The following is a 27,941-nucleotide window of genomic DNA, read 5'->3' as shown; positions in this document are numbered from 1 at the left end:
CAAAGGTCCTGAGTTCAATTCCCAGCAACCACATGGTGGCTCACAACCATCTGTAATGAGATCTGGTGCCCTCTTCTGGCCTGCAAACATACACACAGAATATTGTATACATAGTAAATAAATAAACAAACAAACAACAAACTTTTGAGTAGGCCCCCAAATTAGCCAGGAAAATAAAGACAGGAATTTCAGTATAGATATGCCATTTAAATATTTAATTTAAAATAAACCAAGACAATCTGATTTGCAGGATTTTTTTTTAATTCATGAAATTACAAGTGATTGATGAGAACAGAACTTACTTTGGAAATAAGAGGTGAACCATCCCCATCCATTACCTTCACCCACCAGAGCTTGGCACACCCCAGAACTCAGGAATACATTCTCCAGTGCCCCTTCCCATCTCTACTGGGAGTCATCTTCTAACCCCAGGCAAAGATCTGAATCAGGAATCTCACTTCCTGAGAAAAAGCAAAGATCTGTTGGTTCCCATGGAGGCTGGGGACATCTGGTCAGAGAAGCCACTAGGAGGCCACAGGGACTAGATGTTTGCTTTTAGGACCTGTGTAAACAGTCCTGTGGTTCCCAGACAGGGGGTGGGCGAGAAGGAAGATGGAACCCTGAGGAGAACCAATCCCCACCGCCTTACCCAGGCTTCGGAAGCCCTTCTCCCGGGGGCTGGCTGGCAGAGCAGCCTGTGGGGAAGGACAGGCTGGCCCCAGCGAGGAAAGGCTGGTCTCTGGAGAGGTATGAGTGCAGGCTTAGGAAAGGCAAGGGCAGCATCCCCATCTCACACTGCTAAGGCACTGAGAGTAAAGCAGCAAGGCCGGGATGGTAAAGACGGAGAGACGACAGGTCCCCTGGACCCAGTGACGTGGAGAGAACAAAACCATTGCGACTGAAGAGATGCTAGGGACTACTCGTGGGCCCACGACTGTGCAAAAAGTATCCCAAGTGGGTAGAGCCCACCTGCATGTCCATTACCCATAGTGCTCCCTCCCCTGCTCCAGAGTGGGAGGAATAAAGGTTGCAGGGATCCAGGGAGCAGAACATTGGGTATTTCCCTGAGCCATATGGTTAAATATTAAAGAAATAAAGCTTTACATACATGGCAATATCCATCCCTCCCTGTCCTCTGCAGTCCCCCTCCGTGGATATGTTGGCCATTAGTCCCGCTGTATGGGAGATGACAGAGAGGTCAGAACCTACAGGAAGGGCTCAGCAGGCCTAGCCACTCTTCCAGTGGCAGGGACAAGCCCACCACCAGCTCACTGCTAATGTTTTATCACCCTTACTCTGACCCCTCCCAGTCTTAGTCTGAATCAGGTCACCCATAGAAAAAACAAATGACTCAGGCAGGCAGGACAGAGCAAAGCAGAACAGGGGTGGCTGAGATAGGCTTCAAGCCCGTATGGTCCTTAACAGAGCATGCGCTAACAGGAGCTGGTCTGCAGGTTGCTCTCTGTGAGCAGGGATGCAATGGATGAGGGGTCGTAGACGCTGTCAAATTCCTCGTCAGAGCTCAGCCCCTCTTGTTTGAGGGCCGCCTCAGCAGCTGAGCGGGAAGCTTTCCGCCTGAGTCGGAGAGAGAAGGGGCAGGACTGAGACCATCACCCTTCCACTCTAAGACCTAAAGCTAGCACACGGTCCCCTCCTCACCAGGGATCTAGGGAGACAAAGGGAATGGTGGGAGCTAAGATACTAAGACCCGATTAGTCTACCTTCTAGGCAGGGATAAAGAACTACATAGTTCTCCTTACCTGGCTTGGGAGGGTCCATTCCCTACCCCCCATGAGCATGGTGCAGAGCAAGGTACAGAAAGGTGGCCATACCAGGCTTCCTTTTCCAAGGCTTTGATCCGGGCCTGGAGCTGTTCATTGACTTCATGCTGTTCCTCCAGCTCACGCTGTGCCTTCTTCCTCAGGCCATCCAGCCGCTCAATTTCCTCTTCGGCTTCATCCACCTGCCGCTTCAAAGCCTTCACCTTCAGGCTTAGCTAAACAGGACAGGGTGTCCCCACATTAGGAAAGCTTACTCCAAGGGCTGGAACCTCCCCTGCAATGTTCTGACAAGGGACAATCCCCCTCACCCATGCTGTGACTTTATGTAAATCCTCCAGCCTCAGGGAATTGTTGAGAGGCAGGTTAGGGAGCTAAGGAGACAGTTCAGCCAATAAAGGAAATAGATTGTCACGTAATCTCCCTAGGACACACTAGCCAGCCAGCCTAACCTATTTGGCAAGTTCCAGACCAGTGATAGATTTTGTTTCAAAAAAGAAAAAGATGGAAGGTGGACCGATGAACAACACCCATGGTTGTCCTCCAGCCTCCACACACGTGACACACATACACCTACACACAAGCACAACCCAAAGGTTATTTGGGGATTCGGTGAATTCATGACATATAACCCTTAGAGAAACTAGCACACACACTACAAAGGCTATAACTACCCTAGGCTAGACCTCTCAAACTAATCTCTGTCCTTACACAAGCTAATTCTAAATGCAGAAGACTTATGGGGACAGTGGCCTTCAAGAGAGCACCTAACGTATTTCCCTGTGGCTGCATGTCCACAGGTGCCATCCCTCACCCCTGTGGCTGCTGTCCACAGGTGCCATCCCTCACCCCTGTGGCTGCTGTCCACAGGTGCCATCCCTCACCCCTGTGGCTGCGTGTCCACAGGTGCCATCCCTCACCCCTGTGGCTGCTGTCCACAGGTGCCATCCCTCACCCCTGTGGCTGCTGTTCACAGGTGCCATCCCTCACCCCTGTGGCTGCTGTCCACAGGTGCCATCCCTCACCCCTGTGGCTGCTGTCCACAGGTGCCATCCCTCACCCCTGTGGCTGCTGTCCACAGGTGCCATCCCTCACCCCTGTGGCTGCGTGTCCACAGGGTGCCAGGCCCTCACCCCTGTGGCTGCTGTCCACAGGTGCCGTGCCCTCACCTGGTCTTTCTGGTCGTTGACATGCTGCCGCTCGTCATCGATCTGAATAGAGAGCTCTTTAACTCTCCGTTCTAGTTTTCGATTGGTGGACTGCAGAACTGTCTTCTCTCTAGAAAGAACAGGAAAGCGCGGTCTCTAGCTTTCCCATCTCTAAGGAAGCCTTTACTTAGCACTGACCACCTCCGAGGACTTTCCTGTTATGAGCCTCACCAGCTGGTCGGGAGGATTCTAGGGAAGTCCCAAAGACCCAGGGGTCATTCCCATCCCAGAATTTCCACAACTCTGCTCTAGATCAGGAGAAAGGGGTGGGGAGAGGGATGACTGACAGGTTTGTATCACCTCTCCTCAGCTTGCAGCCGCTCTTGTAACAGTTGATACTGGGACTCAAGCTGAGAGAAGCTGGCGCTGGGTTTCTGGAAGCCTTCGGAGCTGGCCAAGCGGGTCTTCAAGTCCTTGTTCTGAGAGAGATGGGAAGATCCCATGGTTAGCATTCCAGATGGTCCTCTGTCTGGCCTCCTGAGTCTATCCCCAGACTCCTTCTCACCTGTCTCTCCAAGGAGATTTTGTCACACTCCAAGTCCTGCCGAGCAGACCTCTCCTGCATGAGCTCCGTCCTCAGCTGATCCACCTGTTAGAGATGAGGGAGAATTAGACTCGGAGAAGATCACAGCTAAACCTGCAAAGTAAGTCAACAGAACCAGATCCCTGGAAGACACTCTCTGAACCCCGAGTCCCTCAGATTCTCAGGCAATTAAGTACTCTCCTCCTAGAATTCCCAGCACCCTATTCTCAACAGCCTAACTAGATTAGAGAAGGCCATCATACATCATACATGAAGCTACCTCTCATTGCCCCTTCCTCATCACATTGGATTGTATCCCAGAAAATCAGTTTCCTGCAAGCAGTTCCCAAAAGGCTACTGCAGAATCTGTGAAAGTGAAGTCTGAATTGCACTGGAGAACCTAAGATGTCTCAGGCACCAGGAATGCGGGACATTTGCAGTGGGAAGATACAGGCGCCGAGAGGAGCTGATGGGAGAAGAGAGAGGCTATGCGTGCTACAAGCAGCAAAGCTGCAGGGGAAGGACTGTCCAAGACCAGTAGAGTCAAATGATGTCACCAGGAGCCCTGGACGCTGGATGTGGGTGCAGAGCTTACAATTAAAACACTGCTTTGAGTCTCAGAACAGATTTTGAACTTTGGACTTCTGAACAGTATCGGAACTGGAAGACTACAGGAACTTTTAAAATTGGACTGAACGCATTTGCATTATGGTATTGATAGGGGTTTTATGGAGGGGAACAGTGGGATACTATAGATTAAAGTGATGTTTGGAAGTGTGCGTGGTGGGGCACACCTTTAATCCCAGCACTCAGGAGGCATAGGCAGGTGGATGTCTGTGAGTTTGAGGCCAGCCTGGGCTACGGAGCATGTTTCAAGGCCAGCCAGACTATATAAAGACCCTGTCTCAAAAAACAACAAAAACAAACAAAAAAGTGACATGATGGGTGTCAGGTTAAAAGAAGAGTTTTTTTTTAAATATTTTATATATTTATTATGTATACAACATTCTGCCTGCAGGCCAGAAGAGAGCATCAGATCTCATTTCAGATGGTTGTGAGCCACCATGTGGTTGCTGGGAATTGAACTCAGGACCTTTGGAAGAGCAGGCAATGCTCTTAACCACTGAGCCATCTCTCCAGCCCAAAAGAAGAGGTTTTAACTGTTCAAATGGGAGGAACAATTTAAAGAAGGCTCCCCAAATCCCACAACCAGGACTCCTGAATTGAAATAGTCCTCACTAGGGTCAGCGCAGCCTGGACCACCAGGGCTTTCCGCAGACTCCAATTCTTGGCTTCCTGTCTGCTCCTTCCCAAGCAGAGGAGAGCCTGAAGGCCTAAAGCAGATGCCTTGCCAGACCCCCCAGGTTATGAAAGGAGAGCAGAGCTATCTTTGAGAGCTGGGGTGTTACGGTGGGGAGTAGTCACCTGGTCACGGCCACGGTTCACACGCTCGGTTAACAGTTCCACCGTGTTCTTTTCTTCATCTAACTCTGCCTCCAGCCGTGAGACTTTCTCCTGAAGCAGAAGGATAAAAGATCAAGTCTGTACCAAATTCTGGGCCCTCGAACACCAAACGCAGATCAAGACCCCCATCAAAACTTCAGTTCCACAGATTTTTCCCCTTGCACATTCCAGAAACCTTCCGCTTGCTCCTGCTTGCTCAAAACCACCACGGAGCCAGCGCCCTCTGCTGACCAGGAAGGCGAACGCTAGAGAAAAACTGAAGTTCCTGTTCCCCAGCGGAGGCCAGGATGGAAACCCTCAGAAGCAGCATTCCCAAAGTGTGGGGAAATTTAGGCGGCCCAGCAGTACCATACAGAAGTAAGAGCATGGATTCAGGTCAGCCTCCTAGGCCTGGACACCAGACCTCCCATGTTCTGGTGAGGGGACCTACTCCACTGGAAAGTGACTTATCTCTGCACCTCAGGTCTCCTTATCTGTGAAATGGAGTGAGACCATCTACCTCCCAGGGAGAGTCCGAGGATGAGTCTTACGTGCCACGCCACAGTGCATTATATGCTTGTTGCTATTATTCTTACACAAGCACAGCAAACTGGAGGCTACCATTCACTCTAAGGGAGGAAAGCCATGCTCAACTCCAGCTAGCTTGTGACATGCAGAACTCAGGTCTAAGAGGGTCATGCTAACACTGTCCAAATGCAAAACATGACAGAAATCCAATTTTTTTATATGACATCTATAAATTTCTCAACATCTACATTTAGTTCATAGCTTAAAAAAAAAACTTCTTGAGTTTTATTATCTACACAGAAAAAGGCTTCGGATACATTGGCTCCATTTCCTACTCAAAACTCACCGCGCTAGCCCCAAACCGCCCTCTCTCCTCACCCAGCCTGTCTGTGCCTTTACCTCGAGGCTCTTCAGTTGTCGAGTCTTGTCATCCTGGGTGCGCTTCTTGTTCTCAGCCTCCTGCTCCAGCCCCTGCAGTCGCTGGGCCAGCAGCTCTTTGTCCAGCCGGGCTGTGTCCCGCTCAGCCTGGGCTGTCTGCAGGGCCTGCCGCAGCCTTTGCAGCTGGGTCCAAAGACAATACACAACAGCTCAGCCTAGTTGAAATGTAGGGGTAGAAGGTGGGAGCAGTCTGCCCATGGGAAGAAATACTCCACCACGGGCATTCTTTAGTGCCAGGCTGGGACCACAGCTTGGTGGCAAAGCGCTTGCCCTGAGCTGTCAGCTCATGATGAGAAACAATCACTTCTAGTTCACTTTCCTCATTGCCTTAAAACTCACTGCACAAATGGGAATCACTTGGGAGTTTTACTGGGGAGTAGGCACAACTGTGCCTATTTAAAGAGGTTTTAAAAACCACCAGTCTGCCAGCACTGGGGAGGCAGAAGCAGGAGTTTGAGGCCAGCCTGGTCTATAAAGCAAGTTCCAGGGCAGCCAGGACTGTCCTACAGAGAAACCCTATCTCAAAAAAACAGAAAATAGACAAAAACAAAAAAGTTACTAATCCTGTCAGGCATGGTAGTGCATGCCTTAAATCCTTTAGCACTTAGGAGACAGACAAACAGATCTCTGTGAGTGTAAGGCTAGCCATGGTGAGACCCTATCTCAAAAAAAAAAAAAAATCCTAGGTCCCAGATTATGACCTAAGTAATAAAAAATTATATTGAGACATTAACATTTTTAAAAATCTTGGACAAGTGGTGGTGGCACACACCTTACACACCTTTTAATCCCGACATTAGGGAGGCAGAGGCAGGCGGATCTCTGTGAGTTTAAGGCCAGCCTGGTCTACAGAGTGAGTTCCAGGACAGTCAGAGCTATACAGAGAAACCCTGTCTTGAAAACCAAACAAACAAACAAAAACAAAAACAACCAACCAAACAAAAGCAAAAAAAAAAATTTCAAGATTTTTAAAAACCTTCCCAGGTGACTCTGATGTGCGGCATCTCCTTCTGTCTGTCCTCATGTGAACAACGCCCCCCCCCCCCTCCAGTGGTTATACCCAAGTCTGCGCCCCAGCACTCCGGCTCACATCTTCAGTGTGGGGCAGTGACCTTCAAACCAAGGACACTTTTCTGTCACTTAGGCTCCTACCTCATCCTGAAGCCGGCTCAGCCCCCCTGAATTCTTTTCGGCCTCACTGGCCCAATCCTTGGCCTGGCGCTGGGCATCAGCTACTTCCCTCCGGGCCTTTTCCTTGTAATCTTCCATCTGGGACTGGAGCTGCTGCAGGGCTAGCTTGGAGTCATCCCCAATCTGCTCCAGCTAAAATGCAGGGGAAAGTGTTTACTCACACCGCACCTCTACACCAAATGTTCTCTCCTGTGTGCAGTCCCAGCTCCAGAAGTCTCATAAGAGCTTCCTCTCTGCCAGGCAGCCCTCTCCAGCTTTCCTGGTCTACATCCCTCGTATGGCGAGGGTTCAAATGTCTGAACAAGGGACTGAAGAGATGCCTCAGTGGTTAAGAGCACTGCCTGCCCCTCCAGGGGACCCAGGTTCAGTTCCCAGCACCCACAGGGCAGCTCACTGCTGTCTATAACTCCGATTCCAGTTCTGTTCTCATACAGGCAAACATGCAGGCAAAACATGAATGCACATAAAATAAAAAATTAAAAACAAAAGAAAACAAATGTCTGGATAGACCATAGCTTGATCACTTATCTCTGGTCTCATTTTCTCATCTATAAGATGGGATAGCAGGGCTGGAGCAATGACTCAGTGGTTAGAGCACTGGCTGCTCTTCCAGGACTCGGGTTCAATTCCCAGCACCCACGTGGCAGCTCACAAATGTCTGTAACTCCAAGATCTGGCACCCTCACACAGACACACATGTGGGCATAACACCAACGCAAATAAAATAAAAGTAAATAAATTATTTTTTAAAAAAAGATGGGATAACAACAGTATCTACATTGTTAATATTTATAATAGTGGTTGATACTAAGTAACCCTTCAATCACCAAGTTTCTGCAAACTTGCTGAGACATGGTTATAAGATATACCACTAAAAAAGAAACTCTGCCTACTGAACTATGACAAGCCCTTAAGTACTATTTTCAGAGAAAATAAAATGTTTGTTTTTCTCAGTTGACATTGCTAATAGTTGACCTTGCTTTGTAAAAATAAGATTGTGAGGAAGAACCTTACCAGCAGAAGTAATTTGATTTCTTTATTTCACTTGCTTCTTCCTCTCCCCACAATTTAAATAAAAAATAAGCTGACTCTTATGCTTAGGTCTTTGAGACTTCTAAAGGAAACTCCAAGAATGAAGACCCCAGGGCAAAACCACTGATATGTAAGTGGGATATCACATTGGGGCTGGGCATGGTAGCACACAACTATACAGTTCAATCCTAGTTTTAGCTAAATGAGATCTGTCTCAAAAAAAAAAAAAAAAGAAAAGAAAAGAAAAAAAAAAGCCGGGCGGTGGTGGCGCACGCCTTTAATCCCAGCACTCGGGAGGCAGAGGCAGGCAGATCTCTGTGAGTTCGAGGCAAGCCTGGTCTACAAGAGCTAGTTCCAGGACAGGAACCAAAGCTACAGAGAAACCCTGTCTCGAAAAACCAAAAAAAAAAAAAAAAGGGGGGGGGTAAGAGATGGCTCAGTTAAAATAACACTGATCTTCCAGAGGACCTGAGTTCAGTTTCTGGCGCCCACAATGGAGACTTGCCCTCTTCTGACCTCCTTGGGTACTGCACTCACATGCACACAGATAAACCCTGACATAGACACAGGTATATAAACCCAATTTTAAAATAACAGTAAGAGTCAAGTATGGTGGCACACACTCTTAATCCCAGCACTTGGGTGGCAGAGGCAGGTGGATCTCTGTGGGTTCAAGGCCAGCCTGGTCCACATAGTAACTTCCAGGACAGCCAGGGTTACACAGAAAGACCCTTTCTCAAAAAATAGAACAAGATAATAATAAGGCTTTTTTTTGGTTTTTTTCTTTTTTTAAAAAAGAAGATTTGGCCCAATCCTCTCTTGAGGAAAATGAACGTCACACAACCTACCCCCTTCCAGGGCTAGTTTCTGCAGGCTTAACGCCTTTTCCTACGGGTCCAGGCAACCTGTGTTTACCTCTTTGTTGAGTCTGTCCACAGTCTTGTTCAACAAACGCTTCTGCTCCTCCAGCTCTGCCTTGCTCTTTCGGAGAGCCTCCCGCTGCCTCCCCTCTTCCTCTAGGGCCCGGTTCAGTGCTTGCTGTTCCTGCCCAAGGCGTGCCAGCCCCCGCTGGGCCTCTTCCAGCCGGACCTCCAGAGCCCGCTTGGCAGCTGCCAGGCTCCCCTCCTCCTCCTGGGCAGCATTCAAAGCCTCCTCTAGCTGCTGTTTCTCTACCTGTGAAGAGGGGACGGTTGGGCTGAGAGAAGGCAAAACTTAGGCAGGAGGAGGGGAAAGTTGGGGAGTTACTAATGAAAAAGATAGTGCTGGCTGTGGTGGCACACCTCTAACCCCAGAGCTTGTGAGGAGAAAGCAGGCAGACCTCTGTGAGTTCGAGGCCAGCCTGGTCTACATAGTGAGTTCCAGGCCAGGTGGGGCCATATAGTGAGACCCAGTCTCAAAAAAACAACAAAGAGCGGGCAGTGCAAACAGGCTGGAGGAACGAGCAAAATAATCAAAGCACAGAACAAGCAAAGGGAAGGGAGGCAGGAGACAAAAATATCAGTGCAAAGTCTGAAACCACCAAGTCGCTCCAGGAAACAAACCCAAGCTTAACAGGTATGGTGAGGGCAAAGGAGCAGCCCATGAGGGCCGCACACTGAGAAGGGGAGCCCAGGGCATGCTGGCACACTAAAACCAATGGCTGAGTACTGAAAAAGGCTTGACGGTATGGTGCAGGGCGGTCCAGGAGACCTAGTGCTTACCTCCAGTCGGCGCACTTTGTCCCGAAGTCGTGCCTCCGCTGCTTCCCCACCCTCCGCCAGGCCTCGGGCCTCCTTCAGCTGCTGCTCCAGACCCAGGATGCGCCTTCGGAACTCATCGTTTTCCTCCTGGGTCTCCCGGAGTGTAGTTTCCACTGTTGCCCGACGCTGCCCCAGCACCATGGCCTCTGCCTCTGACGCCAGCTTAGCCTGCGGACAGTGGGAGAACTGGCTCAGACCGTGGGGCTCAGGTGGGTAAACATGCCTATCCAGGAAAACGGGCCACCTAAGCACCCACCAGAAGCTCACAAGAGCCAGGCATGGAGGAGGAGCCCCAGCCAGGGACTCCTAATTACCCTACCCCTATGTAGATGCAGCCTCCCCTGCCATAATCTGCTATTCACCACACGCACGAGCCTCCAGAACAGCTCAGTACATACCCATCACAGGTAGCTTTGCAGGCTCTGGTTTCTCAGCCCTCCTGACCCCTCAGCCTCCACCTCTGAGCCCTGGGCCCACTCCCCTTGCCTTAGACGCCTCTTCACAGTCCTGCCGCAGTTGCTGCAGGGTCTTTTGTAGCTGGAAGTTCTGCTGTTCCAGGTCTCGGCCTCGATCAGCCTCGGCCCTCAGCACTGCCAGCTGCTTCTCTAATTCCTGGTCCCGCTGTCGCCCAACCACCTGCTGGCTCTGCCGCTCTGCCTGGAGCTCTTTAAGTTCCCCCTGGGTGCGTCTCAGCTCCTAAGGGAACAAAAACAGCGAGGACAGCTAAGAAAATAGGACTCTCGTACATCATGGAAAGGAGTATACATGCTAAGGCCACTTGAGAGAAGAATTCAGATTCACAAAAGCTGAGCCAGGACAAAGCAAGCTTGTTCTTAGTGACATGCACATGAAACTGACAGTTCTCACAAAAATTTGTTCATAAATACTCATAGCAAGATCAGTCACCGTGTCAGGCACAGAATTTCCTAAATTTGGAAAATGAACAAAATACACAAAATCAAGAATAGGACATTGTACAGCCATAAAGCTGGGTAAAGCCAGATGTGGTGGTGCACACCTATAATCCAACACATATAAGGCAGAGCCAGAAAACTCACGCGTTTGAGGCACCCTTGCTGTACATAGTAAGTTCCAGACAAGCCTGGACTATGTGAGAGACCCTATCTCTAAAACCTAGTATCATGTAAACAAACAAAAAGATGAAGGCACTTGGTACCACACAGTTGAATCTTGAAAAAAATTACACCAGATGAAAATGATGAAGGCCAGAAATCAAAAGCTACAAGTAACTGAATTGCAATGATATGAAATATCCAGCTTATACAAATCTGGAGAGAAAAGACCATTGGGGCATGGAGAGAATGGCTGCTAAGGAGCATGGGATGCTTTGGGGGAGGTTAAAATATTCTGTAACTAGGTAATGGTAATGGCTTCGCCGTACAATGAATATACTAAAAACTGCCAAACTGTTGACTAGGAGAAATTTGGGGCCAAATGTGGTGGTGCATTAATCCCAGCAAGAGGAAAGCAGAAGCATGCAGATCTCTGTGAGTTCAAGGCCAGCAAAGTCTACATAGTGTGACCATGTGTATAAACAGAGGAATTTTATAGCACATAAGATATAACACACTTTTCAGCTTTCAATTCGGAAGAGGCTATGGTGCAACTTTCTTCGATCGTCCCTAATCCGGGTTTATCTGACACCAGCCACCTCCACCATGCTGACAAGTTTGACCCTAAGGAGATCAAAGTCGTGTACTTGTGGTACACCAGAAGTGAGGTCGGCGCTACATCTGCCCTGGCCCCCAAGATAGGCCCCCTGGGTCTGTCTCCAAAAAAAGCTGGTGATGACATTGCCAAGGAAACCAGTGACTGGAAAGGTCTGAGGATTATGGTGAAACGGACCATCCAGGACAGACAGATCCAGACTGAGGTGGTGCCCTCTGCCCTGATCATCAAAGCCCTCAAGGAGCCATCAAGAGACAGAAAGAGGCAGAAGAACATTAAACACTTTCGACAAGATGGTCAACAGAACTTCCTGGAACTATTAAAGCAATCCTGGGTTCTGCACAGTTTATGGGCTGCAATGTGGACCCCGCCACCCTCAAGACATCGTTGATGACATCAACAGTGGCGCAGTGGAATGCCCAGCAAGAAGGAGCAAGAGAAAATATTTCAATAAAAGACCATCTGCTGATCAAAATAAAAAAAAGATAGGCCAGGCGGTGGTGGTCCACGCCTTTAATCCCAGCACTTGGGAGGCAGAGGCAGGCGGATCTCTGTGAGTTCGAGACCAGCCTGGTCTACAAGAGCTAGTTCCAGGACAGGCTCCAAAACCACAGAGAAACCCTGTCTCAAAAAAAATAAGTAAATAAATAAAAATTAAAAAAATAAAATAAAAAGATATAACACTGAGAAACCATGAGGAGGAAGAATGAACTCATGACTAAAACAGGACTGGCCATCTAAAAAAAAATATACCAAAAATGTGAAAGAATAAATACTATTGCATCTTAAATTTCTTTTAAAAAGGCAGGTAAAATATCAATTATGGTTCCCTCTAGGCACTTTTGAAATTTATAACTAGCTAGCAAGACTGACGGGCAGAGCATGCAGTACTCTAGTGTACACACTAACCAAACTCATCGCAAAGAAAAGGGAACACAGCTGCTATCTGGTTTGTGCTGGACTTGGTTAGTCTGCTACCCTAACTCATATTTTTGTTAAATACTAGATAAAATATACCTCCTCTTTGAGGCATAATAATGAATGAGATCATCTGGAGAACTGTCAAGCGGCCACGACAGCTGATACAGCCATAGGTTTCAGACTCTCCTCGGTATCTGTAACTTCACAAATGTCATCCCCAAATAATTAACTGTACTCCTTTTTGTTCGGTTTGTTGTTTGTTTTTAGTTGGGTTTTTTTTGGAGGTTTTTTAAATATTTATTTACTTATTTATTACGTATACAATATTCTGTCTGTGTATATGCCTGCAGGCCATAAGAGAGCACCAGACCCCATTACAGGTGGTTGTGAGCCACCATGTGGTTGCTGGGAATTGAACTCAGGACCTTTGGAAGAGCAGGCAGTGATCTTAACCTCTGAGTCATCTCTCCAGCCTCCCCCCCCCCTCCGGGGGGGGGTTTGGAGGGAAGATTTGAGGCAGAGTCTCTGGAGCCCTGACTGTCCTGGAACTCAATATGTAGATCAGGCTGGCCTCGAACTCATAAAGGTCCACCTGCCTCTGCCTCCCCCGTGCTGGGATTAAAGGTGAGCCACCACCTGGCCTATTAACTGTTTTTCTTATCCTTCATATACTACAATACCAAGAGTATGAAACTGGGTTTAAATTTTATGACTTTCTCATGACCCTTTTATGGACCATATCCATGCATGAAAAAAGGACTGACTTTCTAAAGAAGATCAAAGGGAAGTGTGTGTCACTGTCCTGCCAGCAAGACTGTGGCTTGGGAAACTGGGAGATGCAATCAAACACAGGGCCCCTTAAGTTCCATGTCCAGACTCTGCTTTACCAAATAGCCTTCGGATTACACTTTGATTTCCAAAGGTCAGCCAGCCAGGCTGACCCAGCATTCCAGCCCAGGGATTATATTTCTCAAGGTAAACTAATAAGCAGACATTCTAACAAAACATTTGCTTTGTCACGTAGTTAATGAATTCCTTCCTGGAAGAGCAGTTTTTGAAGTGCTAACCAAATTAAGGCTCTGAGCCTGCAAAAATGACCCTGGAGTTTTACAAATCCACATGTATTTAGCTTCCTATGATGTCTTCTAAAAGGTAGCCAGCAGCTTCTGCCTATACCCCAACCTGGCTGCTGATAGTCTTTTTCTTTAGGAAACTCTATAGCCAACGAGGAAACCAGTCCTGAAGAACTAGACAGCCAAAACTGAGCTGCTAGGATGAAGCCTGAAACCCCACTCCTGGACACAGCCCCACTAGCCCGGGCAGAAGTGCATCAGTGGGGCAGGAGTCATCCCGACCTGCAGTCGGGCCCCAGGTCCAAGTACCTTTTTGAGCTCCTCAACCTGGTGAGTATCTCTTGCACCAGCCCGGGCCTGCTCCAAGTCCCTCTGTAAGATCTCCATCTTCTCCCCAAGTTCCTCTTCCATCTCCTCCTTCTCCATCCGCAGCTGCAGAAGTCTGAGCCCAGCAAGGTTAGAAACAAAGGACAGAAGATCAAGGTGAGACTTCCCACGTGAGGAAATTAAAAGGACAAAGGGAACAGCCCTCTGGAGGCCATTGCCACAGGCACCACTCTCAAGGAATAGATCTGGAAAATGCCAGCTTTGGAAAGAGGATATGGGAGAGCCCCTTGGGAGGGAAAGGCAGTGGGGTAAAGAGTCAGGTTAAATGCCCCCGAGAAAAGCAGAAAGGTCTTATCTTACTCCTGCTTGGTGGCTCGCAGCTCCTCCTTGTTTTTCTGGAACATACTCTGCCAATGACCTGTCTCCTCTGAGGTCTCCTCCAGCTCCCTTTGCAGCTCCCGGACCAGGGAAGACATCTTCTGCCTCTCAGCTTCCAATGCAGCATGGTCCTACGGAAGGAGGCAAATGGGCACCCAAGGTACCTTCACGTAAAGGTAGAAGAGGAAGCTGAGGCCCAGAGAGCATCACAGAGTGACAGTGTGACCCCTGGCCGGGTGAAGCTAAGAAGTGACAGTCAGCCTCCCTGTGATCTGCAGGAAGCCCCCCTCCAGTATTTCCCCATGGATTTGGCCACACATCCTTATGCTATTTCTAGCCTGTAACTCCTCTCTGCTCTGGTAGGTTTCCTAACCATCTCATGTGTCCTTTAGGAAGGTCCCTAACTACAACCATGAAAAGTTCAAATATACACAAATAAGGCAGCCCCATTCCCTGGCAGTGTCGTCCTCTCCCAGCCCCAGTTCTTGTCACATGCCTGGGTCGCATCTTGCATGCTCCGGCGAAGCTGCTCCGTGTCTCTCTGGTATTGCAGCCGGACATGTTCCACTTCCTGGTCATGGGAAGCTACCTCCTCCTTCAGGGCCCCCTTCAGGGCTGTCAGCTCCCGTTCCCTCATCCTTAGCTGGTCCTCAACTCGTTGTTTTCCCTCTAAGACCTCTTCCAGAAGTTCCCGGGTCTCTAACAAGTCCTGGAGAAAGGGAAGGTGGAAGCTCGGGCGGGGGACCATGTTAGGATTCATTCTGTCTATTAAAAACTCAACCACGAGACTGGAGAGAAGGCTCAGCAGTTAAGAGCACTGTCTGCTTTTCCAGAGGTCCTGAGTTCAATTCCTAGCAACCACATGGTGGCTCACAACCATTTGTAATCTGGAGCCCTCTTCTGGCCTTCAAAGGTACAAGCAGATAGAACACTATATACAAAATAAATAAATCCTTAAAAAAAAAAAAAAAAAACTTGCCGGGCAGCAGTGGTGCACACCTTTAATCCCAGCACTTGAGAGGCAGAGGCAGGTGGATCTCTGTGAGTTCGAGCCCAGCCTGGTCTACAGAGCTAGTTCCAGGACAGGCTCCAAAGCCACAGAGAAACCCTGTCTCGAAAAACCAAAAAAAAAAAAAAAAAAAAACAACTCAACCACTTAGCCAAAAATACTTATGAGATCTTGACAGGGTGGCATATGCTTCTAACCCCAGTATCTAGAAGACAAAGGCAGAAGAATCACAAGCTGAAAACCAGAATGGACAACTTCATAAAGTCCCACCTCCAAAAAGAAAGAAACCATACTTTGTATTAGTATAGTATTAGGTGCTTTTTGCCCTCTAAACTGCCTGCAGTCTAAAGCAGAGCTGTCATCTGGTCTCTAACCTCACACCACCTTTGAGTGTGCCTGAAAGCACACTGAAGAGCGCTGGTGAACACCTGCCTGCTTTCCGCACTTCAAACAGTGGATGAGCAGACCTGGGGATGCTGCAGGGACCGAGGCTAACACACACACACACACACACACACACACACACACACACACACACACACACCTTCCTACCTTTACGAGAATCTCCTTTGCAGGCTCAGGACTCTGGCCCTGCTTCAGCTTGATCTGTAGCTCCTTCACCTGGGTCTCCAGCCCATGCCGTAATCCTTCTTCCTGGCCCAGGAGGAGCTTCATGTTCTGAAGCCTATCAAGAGATGATAGCATGGATACTATGCTCTGCAGTTGCTGGCTTACCATCCATCCATCCATTTAAACTTCCTTTAAATCTCTAATTTTTGCACATTTGGTTTTGCTATGAAGGAATAGAAGGACCTTGTCAAAATGGGCAAGCATTTCACCAATAAACTACACCGTGCCCCATTCAAATTTTTTCCCTTTATTATATTTTTATTTATTTACTGTGTATATATGTGTGAGGGAAACATCTGAGAGGTAGCCAGACGACAACTTGCAGGAGTCATTTCTCTCTTTCCAACCTGTGTGTCCTAGGGACGAAATTCAGGTCCTCCGGTTCTGTGGTAAACACCTTTACCAGCTGAGCCATCTCCAGGCCCTTGCTCAAACCTCTTGTTTTCTTTTTCTTTTTTTTGTTTTGGTTCTTTGAGACAGAGTTTCTCTGTGTAACAAACAGTCCTGGCTGTCCTGTAAGTCACTCTGTAGACCAGGCTGGCCTTGAACTGAAAGATCCGCCTGCCTCTGTCCCCCACACGCTGGGATTAAAGGTGTGTGCCACAACTGCCCAGCTCCCTTGTTCAAATCTTTTTTTTTGGGGGGGGGTTTCGAGACAGGGTTTCTCTGTAGCTTTGGAGCCTGTCCTGGAACTCCCTTTGTAGACCAGGCTGGCCTCGAACTCACAGAGATCCGCCTGCCTCTGCCTCCCAAGTGCTGGGATTAAAGGACCTGTTCAAATCTTAATGAACATTTATTCCCAACTACTTCAATGAAAACTGAGACCTGCTCCTTGGTGAGCGAGTCTGCAGCACTCACGCCATCAAGAGCTACAGTTTACACATGCACACACACACTCCACTTCTCTACCCTCTGTTCCCTGTCTCTGGAGCAAAGATTCTGGAGATGAGGACCCTGCCTGCACAGCTCACTGATGTTCCTCAGGAGCCCACACCAGAGCCTGTCACATAGACAACATCGGTCACAGACAGAAGACATCTGCTACACTAGTGAGTAAATCCTCACAGCGACCCTGTTCGGTAGCTGATGTTTTGAAGGCCATTTGACAAACTCAGAACCTCAGGCATGCCCATGAGCCCATCTCCAGATCATGCGCTATCACCATTACACAGAAAGGGAGAAAGAAAACAGTCTCCGCCCCCTTCCCATCTGCCTCCTACTCTAGGCCCAGCCCAGGCCTTGAAGCTGACCCCAGTGCTCCCCCAGCGGCACTCACTCCTTGGCGCTCTGCTGCGCCTCCCCCTTCTTCCTTTCCAGCAGCTCCTGCAGTCGGTTACACTCCTCTGCCTTCTCCTCCAGCTGCCTCTCTAGCCCAACCCTGGATGGTTCCAGCTTCTGCCGCTTCTGGGAAAGAAATGGAGAACAGGAAAAGCTTATAGACAGATCCGGAATAGCTCCAAATGGCAGCACATGCCTATAATCCTGACACTTGGGAGGCAGAAGCAGGAACTTCAAGGCTAGCCTGAACTACACAGTGAATTCCAGGCACTTAGGGTTAGAATGAAATCTTGTCTCAAAAAAAAAAAAAGTCTCCTAAGTGTTCTAGTAATAATAGCCATGAGTCAGAATTACTCAGTGAAGCTGATCCCTGATTCTCAGTCCTCAGACACTGAGAAATGCTTGTTTTAGGCTGTTAAGTTTTGGAGTAATCTGTTTTGCAACAAATAAGAGTATATTATTATCTTCACTTAGTGATCAGGAAACGGGATTTGAATACTTGAAGAACTTAACTGAGATTAGTTACACAGCCAACAATTACTAGAATCAAAGTTGGAATCCATTAAGTTTGATTCCACATAACCATTAATCTGCACCGATTTCTCCTTAACAAGGGGATTGCAAACCAACAGGAGCTGAGCTCCTACTTATGTACAGGGCAATACTGGGAAAAGAGGAAGTAGCATTTATAATGGGGCTGGGGCCGGGCGTGGGGGGGGGGCAGGGCGTGGTAGAGTGCCTGCCTAACATACACAATCCCTGGGTTCCATCCCCAGCAAGGCATAAACTGTGCCTAGTTTATGGTGATGGACATCTGAATCCCAAATTTAGGAAGTAGGGGCAAGAGGGTTGGCTGGGCGGTGGTGGTGTGAATGCCTTTAATCCCAACACACAGGTGATATCTGTAAATTCAAGGCCATCTTGGTCTACCGAGTGAGTTGCAGGATGGCCAGGGCTATATAGAGAAACCCTGTTTCAGAACAACAAACAAAAAAATAAAACAAGAAGTTCTGGGTCATTCTTGGCTAACGTAGTAAGTTCACAGCCAGTCCTTTCGGGACCCTGTCCTCCAATCCTAAAAAGAAAAGTAAAAAAAAGTGTCCATATGTTTTAGAGGAGAGTGGCTTCATCATCTCACCCTTCTCTGCAACTCACTGCTACAGCAAGTCCCCTAACCGCTCATCTTCAGATTTCTCAGAGAAGATCCTCCGACATACTTTTCTTTGCACAGTCACTGTAATGATTATGTATTTACCCAGAGCAGTATCTGCCATAAAAATTACACTCGATAAATGACATTATCGTCACCATCGTAAGTATGATGAGAAAAAGACGACTCGAGACACATAGGATGTAAGCAGCTTTGGGTTTTTTGTTTGTTTGTTTTTGTTTTTTGAGACAGGGTTTCTGTGTGTAGCTTTGGAGCCTGTCCTGGAACTTGCTCTGTAGACCAGGCTGGCCTCGAACTCACAGAGATCCACCTGCCTCTGCCTCCCAAATGCTGGGATTAAAGGCATGCACCACCACCGCCTGACCTTTTCTGTTTTTGAGACATGGTTTCATGTGACCCAGTCTGACTTCAAACCTGATAAACAGCCAGAGAGGACCCTGAACTTTTGATCCTCCTGCCTCTACTTCCTGAGTGTTGGGCTTATAGGTACCACCACAACTGATTGTATTCAGTACTAGGGATTGAACCTGGGACACTTGGTGCGTGCAAAGTGAGCATTCTATCAGCTGAGCTACACCCCTGGAGAGAGAACAATAGTAAGTTTCTCAAGCTTCCTCTGAACAGTCAATAGCAGACTCCAGACATGGACACCAAGGGATAATGAAAAGGAAGTAGTTAGATCTCCTACATGCTCCCCACCCATGAAGTCCCAGAGAACGTCAAAGGCCTTGCTGGGACTAGGATACCAACTTATTGTCTCACCTAATACAGACAGGACCACTCAGAAGAGCCGGCCTAGCTGGGCATGAGTCCAGCAGAGCGAGGAAGATCTCTGTGAGTACGAGGCCCAGACAAGGATACTCATACTCAGTAAGACGCCCCTCCCCTCCAGTCTAGCTCATCCCTGGACATCACCTTCCCCGTGGTCCTTCACTCCTCCCCCTGCACTGCCTTACCTTCACCTCTTCATCCAGCTTCTTCTGGAGCTCCTCCACTTTTCGGGTAAGTTCATTCTGCCCTGCCAGGGCCTTCGTAGAAGCAGGAGAAACCATCTGCCAGAGGCATGGGGGAACAAGCAGGTGGAAAGTAAGCCCACATCCAGATCCCTGGAGGCCCTCAAGGTGCTAGTCCTGACCCCAAAAGGTCACTCACCCCCAGAGGCTGCATCTGCTCCAACACCAAACTGACCTTCCTCCTCACAGAGACTTCACTTTCTGAGCTCCTGGGGGACAAAAGGACCAAAGCAAGGGTGAACAGAGGGGAGGAGAGGGACAAGAAAGGAAGTGTATGCTCCCACTACTAGGTGGACCCACTCACCCCTCCCTGAGGATGCCATAGATGGTGGCCTTTACATGGTCCACACTGCCTGGTGCAGCCTCCCGCTGGTCTCGGAGAAGGTCTGGAGTTGATTTGAACTGGAGGGAAAATGAAGGGGAAAAAAAAGGAAAGGAAGAAGAGAAGAATGGAGAAAAGATCAGGCCAGAGTATTATGTGGTTCAAATGAAGCACAGGCAGTCGGAAGAGGAACAACACTGCTCAGGCCTGAGGAACGCCCCCCCCAAAAAGCCCAAGCAGGGTAGATCTCTGCACTATTGCTGTACATCAGACTTTTCTCAGTAACCAGCTGTGACCTGTGTCACAAGTAATCTGTCATTAACGCCAACAGATGTGCTGGATTTGTAAATGCACACAGCTCTAGAAGGCACATGTCTCCCACTCAGTCCTGAGTTAAAAAGGAGAAAGACTAGCAGGGGAGCTTCCCATACCCTGCAGCCTGCATCAACAGTGCTAGACCTAGCAAATATCTGTGTGCTGATGACCGCAGACGGCTCACTCCCCGTGCTCGCTTCCATTCTCCTTAGAATTGCACCATGAAAGTAGGCTGTGCATGTGACATTGAGTGGATAAGATGGGGAACAAAAGGCAGACTTTTGGCCCTGTGCTATCTGAATTAGCAAAGGATTCGTGGGCGGATGCAAAGCTGGGGTTGGCAGTGGGGAGGGATGCCATCTGACCTGCACCATGGTGGGATCCTGTGCTTTCTCCCGCGTTTCCTCAAAACTCTGAAGGACCCAGTCTTGGGTCTGCCGGGATCGGCTAAAGCTGCTGAGAAGGCTCTGGCTCTGAGGCGGCTGCTTTGAACTGTCCACGTGGTTGTCATACTTTGTCTCAGGGGTCCAGTGGTTGGAGGACTGGCGGTCCCGATCCTCGCGGGTATCCCTTGAGAGCCGGCTGTCCAGACTCTGGCTCCGCTTGCGCTGTTCGTGGGGAAGTGTCCGCGTGCGGCGTCCAGTGCGTCCGCGGACCTGGCCCCCGGTTTGACTATCAAACTTGTTGATGAGTGAGTCCACTGAAGACAAGGGGGCGGTGTCAATGGTGTTAACCGGGGGCTTCTTTGGAGGGGTTAGCTCCAACAAGCTGGCGCTCCGATTGTTAGGACCCACCGAAGCAAGCCCTGTGAGGGAGGCTTGCGACTGGGACCGGAGCAGTCTTCCGTTCCAGTGGTCCCTGGGCTCCTCATCAGATGTGCTGCTCTGAGAAGGGGCGGGAAACCCCTTGACTTGAGAGTAGGGGTTCTCAGGGAGTTCTGAATCAGAGCTCAGTGCTCCTGGGGACCCTCGGTTGTTGGACCCCTTAATTTGAACCCCGAAGGAGTCGCTGCCTTTCTCTCCACTGTTAAGCACCACAAAGGGCTGTCCGGCAATGCCCTGCACGCGCACAGCGACCCCATAGGTACTGGCTCTTGCATCCTTAGCAGGACGACGCCCAGTGCGACGAAGGGTGCCCATCTCAGTAGCACCCTCTGGCTCTGTGATAAAGCGAATTTGTACTCCATGGTCTACAGGGCCCCGAGGATCAGCCATCATGTGTGCCTGCTCCACATGTAGGAGGGGTCCTAGAATATGAAGAAAAGAGTTTTAGTTGAGGAGCCTGAAGTAGAAAGCTAGTTTTAGGGAACACTGTGTTCTACAGAAAACGGTTCTCATATTTTATCTGAGCAGCAGAAATGCAGTATACGGAGTCTATCCCCGGTTTCTGACTGCAACTTCTCCCAAGTGACGCTGATACTTGTGGTCCACTTTGAAAAAGCTGGGACGGTAGTTCGTGAATAGACAGCTTGCCTAGTATGTACAAGGTTTCTCCAACATAGGGAAAAAATAAAAATAAAACAGATAACACGCTTTGAGACCCAGAGATCCAACAATAATTCATTTCCTTTATGCAGTCCTGGGGATTGCGGCTTAGTACGACTTTGAAGATACAGCACATACAGCTGTGATAGCCAGCGGTCTCTACCACGCAAAGGCAGACCCCTAACCTACTTATCTGATTCTTCCAGTCCCTTGAAAAAAAGCCTCCTACTGCAGAGTTTATTAAAATGTATAGATGACAAAATGGGCACCCATTTCCGGGAAGACAAACTGCTACTGACAGCAGCGATGTGTCTGGGGTGAAGGTCCTGAGGGCTGGACACACAGACGGGTTTACTCTCCGGGCTTTCCCTGTGTAGCTTCCTGTCTCTTCTGAACTTGATACCGTGTGGACTAGCGCCTATCTCAGAAAGAACTCTGGGCTAGGTTGTGACTCAGTGATATAGCATTTCTCTAACATGTGTGAGATCTGGATTCAATCCACAACACCAAGACAGAAAAGTAAGAGGAGGGAGGACTTAAAAAAGATTTTTTTTTTTTTGAGACTGTGTCTTCTGTGGTCCAAAGCTGGCCTCACACCCTTTTCGCAGCTGAAGATGACCTTGAATTCTGATCCTTCTGTTTCCGCTTGAGCACTGGTATTACAAGGGTGAGCTCCTGGGCAGTCTGGGATGGAAAGAGGGCTTTCCGTGCCAGGCCAGCATTCTACCGACAGAGCTTCGCTCCCACCCTTTCCACATAGGTTTCAGTGTGCCAGCCCAAGGACCCAGAGCAGGCAGGCTGTGGGACAGAGCCAGGGCTATCCACAGGCCAACCAGTAAATGGAATGCCTTCCAGGTGTGCTCTGCTTCCTGGAACTGGGGAGGGAGGTTTTGGTCCAAGCAAATTAAACAACAAATGCAGCTTCCTCACTTCTGCTGGTCTCTACTGGAGCCCAGCACCAAGCTGGAGGGAGGAACCTCAGGTGTGCCAGACAGAAAAACAATCATACCCAATCCAACCGCCCTGTGGGGCGCTGGGCCAAGGAAACTTGGCAAGGTCCCTCTCAGAGATAGTAGACGCTCTAGGAAGCCAGAAACCAGGGCAGCTGAAGGGAGGAGATGGGCAGGAGGAGCAGAATACAGGTGGGAAAGGAATGGGGAGAACCGGACACTGAGGGCATTCTTAGCAATCCCAGACCTTCCCAAATGGAGGGAGAAACCCTTTATTGAGAACGATTCACTTTGGGGATCCTGGGGCTGTGACTGACAGGAATGCACCTCCTCCACGACACAGCCCACACACACTTTTAACGCAGAATATTTAAGTTTGTGAGTGCAGTGGGGAGAAGCTCTCCACATTACTCAAGAAAAAGAAGAAGCACCAGAGAAGTGGTTCTCACCCTGTGGTTGGCGACCCTTTGGGAGTCAAAGGACCCTTTCACAGGGGTCACCTAAGACATTATGGTTTATAGCAGTAGTAAAATTACAGTTACGAAGAAGCAATGAAAATGCTTTCATTGTCTGTCCCCACAGCATGAGGCTCTGCATTAAAGGGTCGCAGCATTGAGAAGCTCGAGAACCATTGCTCTAGAGTTAGCACGTGTGAGTCTGAGACAAGAGGATCACCAGGAGTTCAAGATCAGCTTCAGCTGCAGTGAGACTTTGCCTCAATAAAAATACATAATAAACAAGCTGATTGCCTTCTTTTTTCTCCACATGCAATAATTTTATGTTTACCTTTTTTTTTTTTTTTTTGAGAAAGGGTCTATGTAGCCTACCTAGGCTGCTTCTGAACTTACTAAGGAGCTGAGGAAATTAAGGTTCTTTCTTTGGGAGTCTTAAGTTTCATCAATATAAGAATTTATGGACACAGAAGGAAGCTTACAAACAAGAGTTTGATAAAAAGCAATAGGACAGGCAAACTGTCAATCACAGCAGATGCCAGGAGGAGGGAAATGGAATGCATTTAAGAAAGCAGGCAGGTTAGTAATGGAGGTCAGCAACCAACCTAACAAGGCAGACAAGCAGCTAGAGGAAGAGAAAGCCCCGTGTGTATGGAAAAGCATGCCCAAGTTTGGCAGATAGCGAAAAGAGAAAGAAATAGCGGTGCTTCTCTCGCTAGGAAAAGCAGAGTTTCTTGCAGAGATCCCATCATTTACATATATTCCCAGCAGGTTTACCTCAGTTTACCTCCACACACTTACTGAAGAGATTAGTTCCTGTCTCTACCACTAGATAATGAGCTCCTCCAGGGCAAAGACCAAGACTCCCAGCTACCCTCCGCCTGGAACTTGGAGAATGTAAATGAATACTCTTTGAAGGCTGTGTCCTGACCAAGGCAGACTCTCCCAGCAGCAGAGAGATATGCCCGTGGATGTCTCATAGCATTCCTTGTGCCTTAGTAAGGATACATCTTCCTGGTCTGGACTCTCTGCCCCATAGATGTACCTAAACTGCCAGCTCCCAGAAGTCACATGATTTATTCATGATGAAGTTCTGCCCTGTCAGTGTATCTGCAGATCTGGACAAGGAGCTCCCATGTAGGCACAGCAAAGTGTCCACCCCTTGGCCCAGGGTACCAGCCAATGTAGGGGTGCTATCCAGTGCTCCCCTAGGTTCCAAAGACACACCCCCACCCTCAACTACTCTGAGTTCCAGGACATGTGGGTCAGGGGCCAGGACGGAGAGATCTTTAGGGTGGGTCAGAAAACAGAGCTCTAAATGATTCAACACGGAAAACCCGAAACCTACCCGCCTTCAGTTACAGAGGACAGTGGGGTGGGGCCCAGAGAGCAGGGCACTCCAAGGCCTTGCATAAGCCCTAGGCAGGTAAACAATGATCGCGACCAACAACGCAAAGCCCAGGGCCTGTGCTCTCACCAGATGCCTGACCCTCTTTTCCCTCTCCTGGCACATGCCCAGGGCATTTCTCACCAACTGTACTGTGGGAAAATACCAGGCCAGAAGTTAATTCAACGCCATCTGTCTGCCTCTGCCATCCTTGTCTGAACCCAGGGAGAAGGCACGGTACACCTGTACCAGACAGCCACTTCTCCCTGAGTTACTCATTAGCCTGCCCTGCCCCAATTCCATCACCTCTGGCCCAGCCATTCGCAGCTGGCTTCCAACCAGGAGTGACAGGGTCCCTGGACTTCTGGCAGGAAGTGGGGGGTGGGGTGGTTTCGGGTGTGTGGAGGAAGGGCTGATGTACACAGGGCCAGGCGATATGCTAGATGCTGAATAACAGCAGTCAGATGGGGAAGAACTAAAAGAACATCGATCAGAACCACCTCAGTTGTAATAAAAAAAAAAAAAGCAAACAAATGGTCAAAATTAAAAAGGCAAGTTCAGCGACTTATCATTGATAAGGCTCCTTGTAGGCCCAAACAGAACACCCCCTCTAAGGGGACTCCAGGCTAGGTCCACTAAAAAGCAGAAACCTGAGAGCCAAGCTGGAGTTGCTTGGCCAGTGGGGGTAAAAAACACAATGAAGAACTGGGCCCTTGCAAACTGGCTGGACTGGTTTGAGAGGCAAAGGGAAGGGAGGGCCTGGGAGGCTACCCTGGGAGCGGGCAAAGCAGACCAGCGTGGTTCCCCACCACAGCGGTGGGATGAGGCCAGGAGTGGAGCTCTCCCCAGCCTACCCGCCAGGGCCGAGGCTCTGGAGGCGGAGGCAGAGGTGGGGAGGGAGGAGGAGGCAGGAGTTACAGATGCACCTGGAACGCGGTGACAGGCCAGTTTGTGACAGGAAGACTTTGTCTCCCTCCACCACTCCCTCTCTGGCTCCCAAAGTTGCATTCCTGGTCTTGCACTTACCTTCATCTACTCCCAGGCACTTGGCTCTTCCCTCCCCTCCCACGAGGGTAAAGGCAGGCAAGTCTGCCTGGGAACCACAGGAAGCCAGAATCCTCTTAGAATCAGGCAAATCTCTGAGCTGACAGCCCCCAGAGCCAGACCCATACTCCCAAATACCCGGGAAAGGAAGGTGCCCTGGACCATGTAGGCAGCTTGTCTACAAACATAGCGGTTGCTAATTATTTCCCAATTACAGCAACTGTCTTCAGACAGAGCATCAAAGGGGCCAAACTAAGGTTGACTCTGCCTCCACTGCCGCCTAAGGCAAGGAAATTCACCTCAGAAGTTGTCTGGGGCCCAGTATATACCTCTCATGTGGCCTGGGAATTTGGAGATGGCATTCCCCGAGTCTTCTGGTCTCCTAGGGGGTTCTGCCTGTCTCTCTGCACCACTAGTGCCTACAGTGACTTATCATAGATCAGGAATCGGGACTCCTGCTACGGTTCCAGGGAATCAAGAGGATTCTGTAATGCAGCAAGAAAATTAGCTGCACTCCCAAATCTCGCCAGTGCCCCCCAATCCAGAACTAAAGGAAGAAATATATATTCTCTGGAAAGGAAGGGTTGACATCAACCTCAGGGAAGAAGACAACTTATAGGTGGGTGTGGTGACACACGTGCCTGTAACCCCAGCGCTGTGTGGTGCCAGCAATCAGTTCAAGGTCAGCCTCCTCAGTACAACTTCAAGGCCAGCGTGGACAACATGAAACCCAGTATTCAATCAATTCACTATCCACTCCCCCGAAAAAGCAAACATTTTCAGTCATTTGGGGGGTCCAGGGATTTATGATTCTTGATGCCCCTCTCTTAGAGAACACACACAGTTCTTTCTAGAGGAAGAAGGAAAAATTCTCCCTGGCATGAATAGAAAGACAGAAACAACCTTAAATAATCTCACACCTAGCAAGGAGATGGGGATGCCCTCATATCCCGACCTTAGCGTCTTACTGGCAACCGTTTTCACCTGTGGGCAAACGGTCAGAGAACGACACCACATTTCAGAGCACTTCCAAAGCCAGAGGAGGGTGTCAGAGGCCAGCAAGGACTGGCGGGGCGGGGGGGAGGGGGTGTGAGTCACCCCCACACCAGCACCTGCTGATATCGCCACCGCAGTCTCTGAACCCACGGCGGCACTTCCATTCGCTCCAATACACTAACCCTCTCCCGCCCCGACGCTGGTTTCCAAGAGAAATTCTGCCCCAAGGGCCAGCGCCTGACCTCCAGAGATCGTAGCGCTGAAACGCTCGATGCCCTGGGAACAACCTTACCCTCAGGTGCCCCACACCTGGCACGGTACCAGTCACTTACTTCTGGCACCGGAGCAGGGGCCAAGCTCTTAGTTCTGCCACCGCACTCTGACCGCCCCTCCTCCTAAACTCAGCACCTGTGCCGAGGAGGAGGAGGGCATCTGGCGCCTCCACCCCGCCCCTCAGGCGTACTCCTGCGGGCCCACCCACCTCGCAGGTGTCCTCGCTCCCCGCAGGCTCACTCACCCGAGTCGGGCTCGGTGCTCCCGGACTCTCACACCCCGCAGGGGCTCACGCTCCGTCAGCCCGCGCAGCACGCGCGGCTGCAGCCCAGCCCCTCCGAGATCTGAGCGCCCTCCTCTCCCCCCGCCCACCAACCTGTTACTCCCCAGGAGCTCCGCCCCCATTGGCCGTCACCTCCCGCTCCGCCTCACCCCTCCTCCTATTGGTCGGCTTCCCGCAAGGGGCGGGGCAGCCACCGCGGGAACCCAGAGCCGGGGTCCCCAGCCCGGTGGGCGGGAGGGGCGGCGGGGTCACGTGGGCTGGCGGGGCGCCAAGGGGCCTGAGAGGCCATTTTGGGGGCGTCGGGGCTTTGCGGACCGGGGTGTCTGAGCGCCGGAGCATCCCCTGGGCTCTGTGGGAAGCGCCTCCCGTGTGCTCTTCTCTACGCAAATCTCGGTCCACGGCCCTTTCCGCCCTTCATCTCCCTCCGCCTAAGCAGGAATACCGTTCTGTCACTTTCTGCAGAAAATTTCTTCAGTCTCCCGACGTCAGCGCGCCCTGCATTTCTGCTCGCCTGCCTTATCGGCAACCCGAACCAGAACTCCAGTCTTGGGCTTCTGGCCTCCATGATCATTTTGCAACCTTTTTCTCTGTAATATTTATCATCTAATTTACATCATTCTAAAAATCATTTTCATCCTTTTGTCTCCCTATGATAAGCTCCGCCACAGCTGAAATCTTTTTCTTTTGTTTCGTTCGCTTCATCTCAAACGCCTATAACAGAGGCCAGCACATATTTGGGTCTTAATAAATATGTGTAGAATGAATGAATGACTGGGGGCCGAGTGCTGTAAATTTACAGCCATCAGAATGACCTTCGGTAGGAGCAGAAAGGGACTCAACCATAGACTGTAAATCCGTCTTCTTTGAAAGCCTGTCAATAAGTAGGGCTTTTGGCCCCACTAGACCAAAAGTCTGGGGTGCTTTGCCTGTAAACTGAGGGCAGTTAACCTTAAAGCCGGCTCCTCGTGTTAACCGCTGAGGTACGTTAAAAGAAGATTGGCTTAGCTTACCTTGCTGGGCTCTGAATAGTTCTCTCCTTTATTTGTTCAGTAAATATTTAGTGTAA

At 49.6% G+C, this 27,941-nt stretch overlaps 1 protein-coding gene and 1 pseudogene across 4 annotated transcripts; one reads left to right on the top strand and one right to left on the bottom strand.

The window, feature by feature from the left end:
* Window positions 1-201: 201 nt before the first annotated feature.
* Window positions 202-27,941, bottom strand: Cgn (cingulin). Of its 4 annotated transcripts, none has more exons than XM_075978256.1 (21): window positions 26,837-26,965; window positions 20,372-21,252; window positions 19,674-19,771; window positions 19,509-19,578; window positions 19,313-19,408; window positions 17,184-17,311; window positions 15,830-15,962; window positions 14,765-14,977; window positions 14,251-14,399; window positions 13,873-14,005; window positions 10,367-10,576; window positions 9,842-10,048; window positions 9,057-9,314; window positions 7,071-7,241; window positions 5,880-6,041; window positions 4,935-5,024; window positions 3,492-3,575; window positions 3,287-3,405; window positions 2,948-3,056; window positions 1,833-1,996; window positions 202-1,575 (listed from the first exon to the last, which is right to left on the bottom strand). In XM_075978256.1, exons 2-21 carry the CDS (start codon window positions 21,221-21,223, stop codon window positions 1,434-1,436), a joined length of 3,588 nt encoding a protein of 1,195 aa, XP_075834371.1. In that variant the 5' UTR covers window positions 21,224-21,252; window positions 26,837-26,965; the 3' UTR covers window positions 202-1,433. The 4 variants fall into 4 exon arrangements, with proteins under 4 accessions (XP_075834371.1, XP_075834370.1, XP_075834368.1 ...); XM_075978255.1 differs by lacking the exon at window positions 26,837-26,965 and adding an exon at window positions 27,886-27,941 and having other exon boundaries at window positions 1,308-1,575; XM_075978253.1 differs by lacking the exon at window positions 26,837-26,965 and adding an exon at window positions 26,652-26,703 and having other exon boundaries at window positions 1,308-1,575.
* Window positions 11,091-13,755, top strand: LOC142853551 (large ribosomal subunit protein uL11-like; annotated as a pseudogene).

The sequence above is a fragment of the Microtus pennsylvanicus genome, chromosome 7 (genome assembly GCF_037038515.1).
Source record: "Microtus pennsylvanicus isolate mMicPen1 chromosome 7, mMicPen1.hap1, whole genome shotgun sequence".
NCBI lineage: Eukaryota > Metazoa > Chordata > Mammalia > Rodentia > Cricetidae > Microtus > Microtus pennsylvanicus.
This window is presented reverse-complemented; position numbering and strand designations above follow the sequence as displayed.

Bases quoted from the DNA above. Each gene is read 5' to 3' on its own strand.
- Cgn (XM_075978255.1), bottom strand. From the start codon at position 21,223: ATGATGGCTGATCCTCGGGGCCCTGTAGACCATGGAGTACAAATTCGC. The intron at 3,406-3,491 runs GTGAGAAGGAGT...CATCTCTCTCAG, and splicing joins AAATCTCCTTGGAGAGACAG to AACAAGGACTTGAAGACCCG. The intron at 3,057-3,286 runs GTGATACAAACC...TGTTCTTTCTAG, and splicing joins CGGCTGCAAGCTGAGGAGAG to AGAGAAGACAGTTCTGCAGT.